The sequence below is a fragment of the Pteropus alecto genome, unplaced genomic scaffold, assembly GCF_000325575.1.
Source record: "Pteropus alecto unplaced genomic scaffold, ASM32557v1 scaffold107, whole genome shotgun sequence".
Taxonomy (NCBI): domain Eukaryota; kingdom Metazoa; phylum Chordata; class Mammalia; order Chiroptera; family Pteropodidae; genus Pteropus; species Pteropus alecto.
The window spans coordinates 1,180,876-1,192,948 of record NW_006440619.1 but is presented as its reverse complement, the minus strand read 5'-3'; the positions used below and the strand labels follow the sequence as shown (position 1 = coordinate 1,192,948).

At 37.0% G+C, this 12,073-nt stretch overlaps 1 protein-coding gene across 1 annotated transcript in view; it reads right to left on the bottom strand.

The window, feature by feature from the left end:
• Window positions 1-12,073, bottom strand: part of PAK3 (p21 (RAC1) activated kinase 3) — a 289,996-nt gene that overhangs the window by 111,549 nt on the left and 166,374 nt on the right. The window contains exon 4 of the mRNA XM_025050559.1: window positions 708-909. Within this exon, the coding sequence (XP_024906327.1) occupies window positions 708-882 (175 nt within the window). The 5' untranslated portion in view covers window positions 883-909. The remainder of the gene's footprint in view (window positions 1-707; window positions 910-12,073) is intronic.

The window sequence follows — 12,073 nt, the reverse complement described above, 5'->3', positions numbered from 1 at the left end:
TATGCAAATTAATGCAACCTGACAATTACTTACTAAAGATTTTATATACTCCAGTGTTACGAAGTATCAAAATGTCAGCATATGATATTTAAGCACCAAATGGTACTATGAACAACACAAAAATAAATGATAATATATTGTTATGATATTCAGTGCAAATAGGGCTGATGTATAGGGGACAACTGGCAGAAGAATGGGAGAAAACAAATGACTCAGAAATTTCTTAGCACCTTGTGATGTAGTCAGAGAGACAATAATGTGGCAACTTGGACGAACCCCCACATACTCAGTTCAAAAATTTCACAGCTGTCAAAAAGGTATACAGAAGTAAATACACCTATAGTCCAATTTCCAATAAGGAGAATTTGCAGTTTAGAAGGGATTACTGTAAATTCTCCTCTAAGTTATCAGAAAGGAAGTCGCTCTTTATATATTCAAGACAGTGCTATTGCTATGATTTCCCTTGGCTTAACACTATGAATTCAATTTTATGTGAAAGGCAAACATAGCAGAGATATATTTTCTGTAAACCCACAATAAGTCAATCAAACATTAATCTCTGATAAAATGCAACTTCTGAAGATATAGATGTAAAGGTCAGGTAGTCCCTGAATAGCCAATGCTCAATAAATGACTACCCAAGAAAGAAAGTGACAATGAAAGAATAAGCTAGCCCCTTTTTTTATGCCCGGCCACTGATACTTTACTTTTATCCCCTCCTCCTGGGAAGATAGAGCGAAGTCTGGCTTTCTTATTCTTCTCTTCAGGGGCCATGGGAAGTGGTTTGGAGCTGTGGTTGAGTGCCGAAGAATCCCGGTTGTTACTATTCATCCTCAGTGGGGGAGCAGGGGGTTTCTCTTCATTATCCAGACTGTCAGACATTTTCAGTTACAACTAATTGCACAGCTCCTAAAGAAGGAGGAAGAGAAAACAGGAGTTAAGAAAGGAGCAGTATAAAAGACAATCTAATAAATATGGGGATTCTAACATCTTAGAAATAAAAGCATTGGTCTCATGTTGTCTCAGGGTTTGCATTGACAATTTTGAGGGGTTTCTTTTCTAGAGGGGAAGGTGTTGCCACCCTAAAGACCAACAATGCAATTTCCCAAAGAGAAGAGTGAAGGCAATAATTAATGGCTTTTCAATATGCATGCACAAACACATAAGGTCTCTTCCTTTTCTCACAATGAAACTCTATTTTCTGTTGTCCACTTAGTCTTTTAATTGACAATTTATAATCTTCTCTAAAAATTCCGTCCTGTTAATTGTCATGGTCAGGTAGCACAATCTCCTTACAGTTCATAATGGACACAGGTTTGGCTGTTGATTTTTAATGGCCAACAACAATGATTTGTTGGCTGCTTTGACATTGGGATGGCTTTGGTGTCTGATTCTTACCTGTGTATACCTGACTTACAAAACACACTCTACTGTTTTGTGAGAAAGAACTGAGAAGCAATCTAGTAGACCTGGCAGTTTCAGCAGCATTGGGGTGTACTGATAGAGGAAACAATGCCCCAACTTTAGGTAGTGGGTAGAAGATAAAGCTGAGCCAAATGTCACCATGAGCAATGAGAAGCTCCAATGAGAGGACTACTTCCTGAGGAGATAACCACAAGCTGATTCCTTGTCATATTTTATATCCTGGAACGGGAAACAAGGTAGTTGGCAGGAGTAACAAAGTCGTAAGAACCAGTCTGGGTTTTAGCTGCTCTTAATTTTCTTTGGTATCTTTATTCTTTAGTATTCTGTGCTTCAGGCTGATTACATTCGGATTTCATCCCACTGGAAGGGTAAAGGGAACTGGAAAAGCATGGACTCCCAAAGGAAATGTTTGTTTCCAGCTGTTTTCCTATTCTAATTCGAGTCCTTCATTAGGTTCCTGAAACTTGCCATGCAAGTCAGGTGTTAAGAGTACTCTTCAAGTGGATCTGTAGTTTGAAAACAAGGAAAATTAAATTCTGTTGTAACAAAAATCTACGTAAATTTGAGAATTAACTAGCACTAATTTAAAAGCATAAGAACTCTCCTAACACAAGAACTCTCCTTAGCACATCACTTTATTCCAACATTTAGTATAAACAAACCTAAGTAGAACAACAACAAAACCAGGATCTCCTCATTCATTATCTGCTGTAATGAGAAATAATATATCATAATTTTTTAGCCCTTTAGTTGTTACATTGTTTTTTATTTTCAGTCATGAAGTCTAATTAAGTTATATCATGTTATATAGAATTTTTTTTTATTTTACTATATTCTAAATTTTCTCAAATATCTACAGCCTGTAATATTCAAGAATAAATATTGATCAATAGCTTCTCCATCTGCATAGGTGACTGCCAACTAACAATCATGGCTTGATCATGATTGGACAAGAGATCTCTTTTCCTTTCCCAAGTGTCATGCTTTGCATTGACTTAATGAATTAGGACCAATTCTGTATGTTTTTCAGTAATCATGATAGTAAAAATACTAAGTATTAAATGTTTTGTCAACAACAACTCAATAAGTCTTATATTTTCCTATATAGGTAAAACTACAGCACAAGGCAAAATGAAAAGAAACTGATGTCAAGCCTATTCATGGATACTACTAGTGCTAATACATATTTTAACTAGAATATGAAATCAGTGCTAATGGGTCTGATTTCTATTTTGCATTTTGATTTTGGTCCTTCTAAATTCACTGTTTCTCCAGAAGAAAAGTGAGTTTGAGACTGACTTCACCAGTGGCATTATTCCGTTTTGGACAAATTCATGGTTTTAATTTAAGTCACTGAGAAGAATTTGCCACCAGAAACAAAGCACTATTTTTTCTTTATTTCTTTGTGTGTGTGTGTGTGTGCTATTTTACTTTTCTGGGTTCAAAAATAATGCCTGAATATGAGGCATTATATAATAATGCCTTATTATATAATAATGAAATTTTATATGATAATGAAATTTGATAAAAATTATGAAATTTTAAAGTTATTGCAAAAGAACTGAAGATTTAAATAGAAATACCTAGAAGTTTCTGAAAAACATATTTGGATGATACATATTTTCTGATGACTTTGATTATTTAACTTGAGATGACAGAAATCAGAGAAACAGGCTTGGCCTCTTTAAAATGATATACAGAGCTGATTTTGCATAATAAGGCAAGTAAGAGTCTAAGCCAGTCAGGATACTAAGATACCTATGTAATTTAAAATACTAGGTTCCTTCTTTCTTAATAAATGGGTGTGGCTAACGAAGTGGCTCTTTTTGTTCCTAATTACTGTCTTTGGCCAGAGACTCAAAACGTAGGTAGATGCCCTGCTTCTTTCCAGGCTGCCTGATTATCCTGATCTTATTTGACCAGGTATAGTTCAGGTTGCGAAAAAGGGGCTACTTGTAATATAAAATTCAAACTATACTTTTTGATAATACACTAGAAATCCCTGACCAAAATGTCAACCCTACTGTGGTCCATATTACAGGCATTCTCCAAAGGACCCAGCTTATATAGCATACATTGTACTGCCCAGCAAACTGGATTTGTTTTATTCCCATTGAACTCATCAGGGGATTATAAAAGGAGCTGGAATAAACCTTTTACAAACATAGAAATGAAGTTGAAGAATCTTTGTCCAATCTCACACATGAACATGAATCATGAACTAAATAATCACTCCATTTACCTAGACGTTTCAGATTTAGTTCTCCTTGAATATCCTGATATTACTTCAGTTTTTTATTACCCTTTACAAGGCAGAACCAATCTACATCTTCTAATGGTTCCAAATAATTTTGATTTGGTGACAAAAAATAATGCAGGAGGCTCTCGTTATCTTTAACTCCCCTTCAAAGCAAATGCTTCAAAGCACACTTTTAGAAAGATAGATGGAGAAAGGGCAGAGACCTGTAAGGAAGCCTTGCTGTTAAAGTATTTGTTTCTCAAGTGGGAGGTAAAGTCTGACTATTCCACAAACATAGAAAAAAGGGGGATGTTATTATGTTATGTTTGTAAACAATGCCAATTTACTAAGCCAGGTGCTTCCTCTGAGACAGCTTTCTACAAAACTATTATTAATTTATTGGGGTTCAATCTGCCTATGATGTCATTATTTCCAAGATTTTGAAAGAGACTATTTTGTTTGTGGTGGCTATAGGCTCTATTTCAAGAATTGTATAAAAGCACCATTTTTGTCTAGGAACGCAATCAAAAAACTGTTTATCTTTAAAGTTTAACTGTTGTTGTTCACTTCTGCAATAGAACAGGAACTTGCAAGTAAGTGGCACATTGGATCTAGCCACAGGCCATTCATTTCACTTTAGAACTTAGCCCTTAGCATTGTACAGAAATAGTTAACTTTAAAAGACAACCAACAATAGTTTATATATGTTCACAGACTGATTTCATACTTGGATACTAGGTTTTTCAGAGAGAATTCAAATGGCTTCTGTAGATAGTTTATATATTTTGATCCAGCCCTTGGGACTAAATGTGGTTTACCAATGCTTGGTAATTACAATTGAAATTCATCAGTAATGAGAAATGTGCCTCTTGTCTCGTGATAACCAAGGAGCCTGAACACTCATTTTTCAGAGTAGTAGGAAAGATTACTTCTCTTTTTCCCTCCCTATCTTCCTTCTCTCTTCTCTTCCCTCCCTTCCTCCAAAAAGCGTGAGGGCATGCACACGCAGGAATATACATAAACCCATACACACAGTCCTTCACTGACTTGCCTTTCGACATAGAGATTTACTGCAAAACATTTTAGAGGAACACTTTTTTTAATTTTTAATTTTTATTTTTCAATGAGAGTTGACTGTAATATTATTTTATATCAGTGTCAAGTATACAGCATATTGGTTAGATATTTATAAAATTTACGAAGTGATCCCCCTGATTAGTAGTATCTACCTGGCACTATAGTTATTACAATATTATTGACTATAACAAGATGCATGGCAACTTTAAATGAAATGAGTAAGCATTATAAACAATTTTCATCATTTTCTCATTGCTCAAAAATGCATTCTCTTATTAATCAGTGCAGTGCCAAACTAGACAGAGAATGCTCAGTAGGTTAAAAAGCCACCAACTTGCATGTCCCAGGAGTCAAGAGGAAAGATAGGTAATCAATTATATCCTAGCTAATGTGGCCAAAATTCATACTCTGGCATACACGATGAATTGCATGCAACCAAAAAATGCCAGTTGTGCCCATTTGTCACAGGTTTTCTACCCAGATGTGTGAAGGGTGAGAATCCAGAAATACTTGCCGTACAACTTTCAAGGCCCTCTATTAAGCCATTGACAACTTCGATAAATATTTTCATCAGATCTGATACCTTCAGAGATAAACCACATGTCTGTATTATCCTGTCTGCTTTCAAAATCTAAATAACTGTTTATTTGCATATCTTACCAATGAGAAACAAACTAATACTGGCCTCCTTTCATAAACAAAAGCCCAGGCCAGTAGATGCACAGCTATGATCTAATACTCATAGAGGCAAAACTCTAAAACCACCAGCCACACAGGGCTATCACTACAAATTGAGAACACATAAATATTTCTTAATATCCTTTCCATATCATACTAGAGGATCTAACACAGGAATGAGATATAGCCTAAGGAAAATTTCCAGGGTAAACTTTCTAATGTTTCTGAGATATATCTACATAAAGAACGGGGTTGCAAGACACCTTGAGCTAATGAAATGACAGCTAAACTGACACAAGCACATAAGAAACAAGATGGATTTTAGGATCTCAAAATTATATTAAATAAGTCGAAGAACTCTCACAATGTTTAAAAGAGTAACAAAATATGAGAGTATTTCAAATTTCTAGAACTTGAGAAATCTTTATAACAAGAATTAGCTCTATACATCAAGACAAACTGAACTTTTAATGATAGCTTCTAGACTTTGAGGTGTTAAGTAAACATAGATTTAAAGTCAGCCAATGTCTCCTTAGACAATGATATTAACACTGGCTTGTTCTTTGTATTTGAGGATGAGGTTGCTACTTTTATTATCAAGATGATGCATACACTGAATTTTGTACTTTGGTTGTGGGAAAAACGATGCAAGTGTTACTTGCTGGCTCCCTGTAAACAAAAGCACACATTTTCCAGATGGCTAGCTGAGCTTCCCGGTATAGACTGTGACTGGGAAACAAACTGCTTTGCTAAATAGCTTACACTAATATTAAACCCACTTTATCTGGGATGCATTATTAGCAATTGAACCAACCAGCTCAGACACTTATGACTGACAATGTAAGAAGATGTAGTAGACTGTTTTTAATTGCCAAAAAAAAATAAAGAAAAAATCATCTAGCTTTCAAAAGAAGTGACGATGCATTATAATTTAAAATAAAGATTATACATTGTGTTGCATTTATACAGCAACTTGGCATCCGAAGATATCCAGCGACTTTTCAGACATTAATTTGCATAATATGTTAAATGCCAAAGAGGAGAGAAAGAGCATTCATCTCATTTTACAGAAAAGATAACAAGCCTGGTCAGGGTCTCCCAGCAGCTCTAAAACCATACTCCCATTCTCAGACTAGGTGGATAAGGGACAGACTAACCACTAACCTTAACCATCCAGATGGGCCCGACTTAGCATTTCCATCATCTTGTCTCAAATTGCATATAGTCATTATACATGTCATTCCCCTCACTAGATCATAAGCTCCTTGAGGGTAAGGCCCCCTTCGTCATAACTGTATGTTTTCATACTGCCTAATACAGTATCCTGTTCCCAGTAGGCATTACATACTCATGCAAAGTAATGAAATGAAACTATATATTCTATGCAATTGTTGCAGCTGTAAGTTTTTCATAATTTTGCATAAGCCTATATGCCCACTCGAAGTAGGTCTGAGCCAGGAAGGCATGTTTGGAAATATCAGTCTAACTGCCGAGCCATTGGGCATAATCAGCTACCATCGGATTATCAACACCTCAATTTTTACTATACAACTTTGTAATGTCCAAAGAGCTTTCACATCTTGCTCTTATTTGAGCTGGACACCAACATGTGAAGAATGGAGTACCATCTCCATTTTCTACATGAGCAATTAACAGAGCATAAAGGTTAAGTAACTTACCAGGATCACAAAATAAGTGAAAGAACCGAGACTAGAATCTCAAACTCTTCTCAATTCTCTTTCCACTACACCAATACAACATGTATCCAAGCAAACCCACAAAGACAACATTTTTCATATATACACTTTTATCCTTCCAAAATATTCATATGACAGTTCTAGCTTTTTCATTTCAACCCACTTCAGGCTGCTACTTACTGATTTCAACTGCGTTTCTCATCCAAAGACTCAAGGCTAGGTGATTTACTAACAGAACTCCAACAGGTTCTGTTGGCCAGTAATACCAATTCTTAGATGGCCTTGTTTTAGAGCTTGTCTGTTCTGGGGCACTAAGGAAACTTTGATATCAGAGACAGGGGTGTGCTGTTTCAGAGAGCCTCACCTGGGAGATACCATTACAGTAAGTAATGGAGGGAAGCCATTTCTAAGATCAGTTAATCAGGAAGAGCTGAGCTACCTGTTAGGCAGATTTGCAAAAGCAGCCAGACGAGCAAGAGAGGTAACTAGCTCTTTTTACAGCTGCCTAGTTTCAAACGTAGATCCTGCAAAAGATAACTCACTAATGGCACACATACAAGCATACTCACATAGAATACATTCATGTTCTCCCTCATATACACAAGCAAATGAGGACGGTTCTGCTGTAGTCCTGTTCTCTGTGACATTAATTGAATCCATTAAACCAGCAATATTATAGTTGCAAATTTCAAAGATAGGTTGCAAATAAGGAAATCGATAGGTATACTCCAGCATCCAGACCTCATATACTGCATATATTATGTGAGACAAATAGTTCTTTTTCCAATGACTTCTTAAGCTTCTAAATGTATGCAGCACCTTACTTTATTATTCATTGTGTAGGCTGCATGAGCTAATGCCAAGAATATGCTAATGATCATCTGACAAGTATTTATATTTGCAAATCGATGCATTGCAGGTTTTAGTTTTTCATTTCTACAACTGATGCTCCTAAGAGAAAAAAAATGCTTAAAAAACAAAGGTAGAAATTTTTTAAGCATAAGAAAAGAGTTTACCTTAAATGATACCTCAAAGAAATGTGTGGGAAAAAGAGAAGCAAAACCTGATAATAAAACATTTCCTAGTTCTCAAAAGAGAATGTAGTATCCTAGGAAGCATTCAGATAGAAAACATTAGATGCAGACTAACAGCCAAAGTGAGCAGGATATGGTAAACTAACGTCTTGAGTCTCTGAGGTTCTAGCTGCTCCTGTTACTATGCATAGGTGATAATTACACCTTTCCCAGATCCACTCCAGTAAAAGAGCCACAGATTTCCTCAAATCCAAGCCTAAAATGTAAATTCCTGAATTTGCTTGGGCTTTTTGCATACCATAAAGATGTATGGACATTGTCATCTAACCTGCTTGTCATGGCTCATCATTCTAGGCCCTTGCTCTGGTCTCAATTTGTCTGTACTCAAATTAGCTTTCTACAAGGATGGTGCCCATACCATGTCTGAAAAGAAGAGCTACATGGGGTCATTTGAGACTTCAGTATTGTTTTCAAACTGGGAATGTAGATCTATTTAACAATGTGTATATTTCACATAAAATATGGCATCCTGCCAGAATTAAAGGTCAAAGAATTTAAGCCAGAATAAAATGCAGTAACACTTCTTCAAACATTTGTTATTTGACCCCAATTCGCCTGCCCATATTTTTAAAAAGCTGTGTGTATCTCAGTTATTTCGGAGCTATGATTAAGGAAGAAGAAACACTATCTACTTAAAAACTTGTCCCTCAAATACTGAAGGAAGAATGTGACATGACAAGGCCTACTATCCATCTATCCCACTTCACAAATGGTAAAGGATAAACATTCTGCTGGCCATAGCATTAGTTGTAGGAATTCCCCATCCTCCTAACTCCACTAAGAATGTTTGGCTTTAAAGAAAACTGGTCATGGGTATAAGAAAAGGTCATAATCTACCCAAAGAAAATTCTTCTAGAAACCAAAAGCCAGCTCTGAAGGATGACCTCACAATTGAGAATGTTGGCTTTCTCATGGCTTTCCTGTGAGCAGCTTACACAAGATCTTCAGTTATAAGCTGTTGGTTCTATCAAATAGTGTTGTTCCCTTTGCTGCCCATTACTCTATGACCTGGTTGCAGCTGCCACTGTGCATTTATATGAGAAATGGCTCACCATTGGTTCATGCTAGAACAGATCCTTACTCCAATGCATGATTAGCTTTGCTTCCCCAGTGCTCCCACACACACAAAGAGAAGAGTTCCATATGCCTAAGCCTTTCTGTGGCCCTGGGAAGCCCCCAGGCTGAGAGCACAGGGCCCAGCCCTCACCTCAAAGGAAGATATGGTAAGAAAATTGCAGATAAAGCAGAAGCAGGGTTTGGTACAAAGAGCTGGAGTCAGTAGGACTGAGGGGTAATCAGTCAGTAGAGTTCCCAAATTACTCCTGTGGAGCCTGCACTGTGGCTTACAATACATCCTGACAAAAATTTGGGGGAGGGAAAGGAGATAAAAGTTCAGTGTTTATAATAAATATATATAAGTCTGCATTAGAACTTTGCATCAAACAACGATCATCTCAGAGTACTCTTTCTCCTTCGAGACTGGGCCTGATACATTCCCTTCATTCAGTCATGTTAGCCAACCATCAACCAGTTTTGTGTCCTTTGGCAAGTAGCCCAGGCATGCCCTATACTCTTTTGCCCAGCTTAATAACGAGAATCTGTAGGTTACACAGTTGTATTAAAAAGGAAAAGATCTTATAGTAGCCTAACATTGCTTTTTACAGGGAAGTACACCAATTACAAGCTTTCTTGTTGATTTTTGGTTGACTTTTGTTTCAAAGAATCCTGAGACCAAAACAGAGAACTACTACCCTTTAAGAGGTCAGATAGTAACTCTAAGAATATGCCTCTTAAGTAACCCATCTTTGCATATATTAATTTATACAACCAACAAATATTTATTGAAGCCTATGTGCCAGGAACCATTCAAAGTGCTGGGGGTAAAGAGATAAACACCCAGCCCTGAGTGAGGCTATATGCTTGAGTAGTGGGTTTTATTCCTGGCTGCTATGTAAAATGTATTTTTAATAAACAGATAAAAATATAACTACAAAAAAGTGAGGGTATGTGTATTGCAAAATGAAGAGAGCTAAGAAAGGGGACTGCAGTAGTTCAGAAGAGAGTGAGACTCTTTTTAAGCGACTGCTATCCTATTACATGAGAAATCACTGGCAATGACCATACCTTCATACATAAGGAAAGTGATATTGTTCCAAAGAACATCATTGCCTTGCCTTTCAGCTCCTTGCCACCAACATTTATATGTACCAGGTATTGTGTCAGGTACAGGGCATATACAAAGAGAGATGAAGACTAGTTCCTGTCTTCTAAGAGTACACAGTTCAGTGAGGATGGAAGACATGTATTCAATACATACAATAGAGAATATAATGTGATGCAGGCCAGGTGGGCATGGGATGCTTTGGAGAGACATAACAGGAAGAGTAACTAATGTTTCCAGAGGGATTTGAGGATACTGAAGCAGGGTATCGAAGGATGAGTATGAGTTCACCAGGATTCAAAAGTGGAAAGCACTAGGGTTGGTGTAAGCTATTACTCAACACTATATTCTAACCAACAAATACTCTAATCATGCTAGATTCGTTTTTTCAGCCTTGCTCCCATTTCTGCCAAACTAAACGATGCTGGTATGATGTAAGGAAGATAACATATCTCTAAACTATGGAAGAAAAGTAACATGTATATGACATTTTTAAAAAAGCAAAAACACTGGCTCCTGATAAACTACAAAAGAAGGGATCAATATGGCCTGGCACAAAGCATTTTCTATAACCATAGCTATATATGAGCAGGACAGACCTCTTTTGGAGAAATTAAGAACAAAACACTTGGAAAAAGAAACTCCTTCTGTCTCTTAGAAGAAGCCTCTTCTCTTTTTTAGTAGAACTAATTGGAAGAACTAATTTGCATCTTGTTATGCAATTTTAGTTTGGGGGCTGATTTTTAGTTAGTAGGTCTTTTATAAATCCAAAAGAGTTGTCTGTAACAAAAGAAGAATGACTAATTCTTGTTCTACTTCTGGATTATTCTGTGATCTTGAGGAAATCATTAAACCTTCATAAATTCATTCATTCAGCATTTACACAGTGTCTAGCATGTGCCCAGAAAGATAAGGATGCTTCAGAAGGACAGCGGAGGAAGGGTAGCTAATGATGCCCAGAGGAATCAGAGGATATAGCACTTGAGTATGGTATTGGAGGATAAATAGGAATTTACCAGGTTCTAAGGTGGGAGATGAACAAGTTACAGTTCCTGGCCCAGAACAGACTTAAAATGTAATGGCTTTTGGCTATGACAGCTCAGTGCAAAGATGACAACAGGTTGCCACTGATGGACAGAGAAAGGGACTTCCAACAGCCTGAAGGAGGCTTCACAGAGCAAGCACACTTGAGCTGAAAAACAAGTAACCCACTATGGGGAGGGAAATTTTCAGGCGCAAGGAATAACAGTTGTTAAGGTCCAGGGGCGATTAGAGACAACAAAGTGTATTAGTGGAACTGCAGGTAACTTGGCGTGACTACAGCAAAGAGGAGTGATGAGAAAAATATAAGGTCAGTAGAGACCAAATTAAGAAGGGTCTTGTATGCCTTTCTTTAAGGTTTGAACACTTCCTGTCTAGATAAAGAGGTTACAAGTAGTGGGATGGTGAGATTAGCTTTGAATTTCAGAACTATAACTGAGGTGACAATGTGGCAGATGTCTAAGATGAAAGACTTAGGGATTTTTTTCCCCCATGGAGTGGGATGTTCCAGATAGTAACGTAGAAATAATTTTGAAAAAAGACATTACTGAGAAAATGAACCAAGGGAGAAGCACCACAGGCAGTATGGGAATAGAAAGACAGGAGAAAAGAGATTTCAAGAGTACCTCTATTTTGGACATTGGCCAAAGATGGCAGGAAT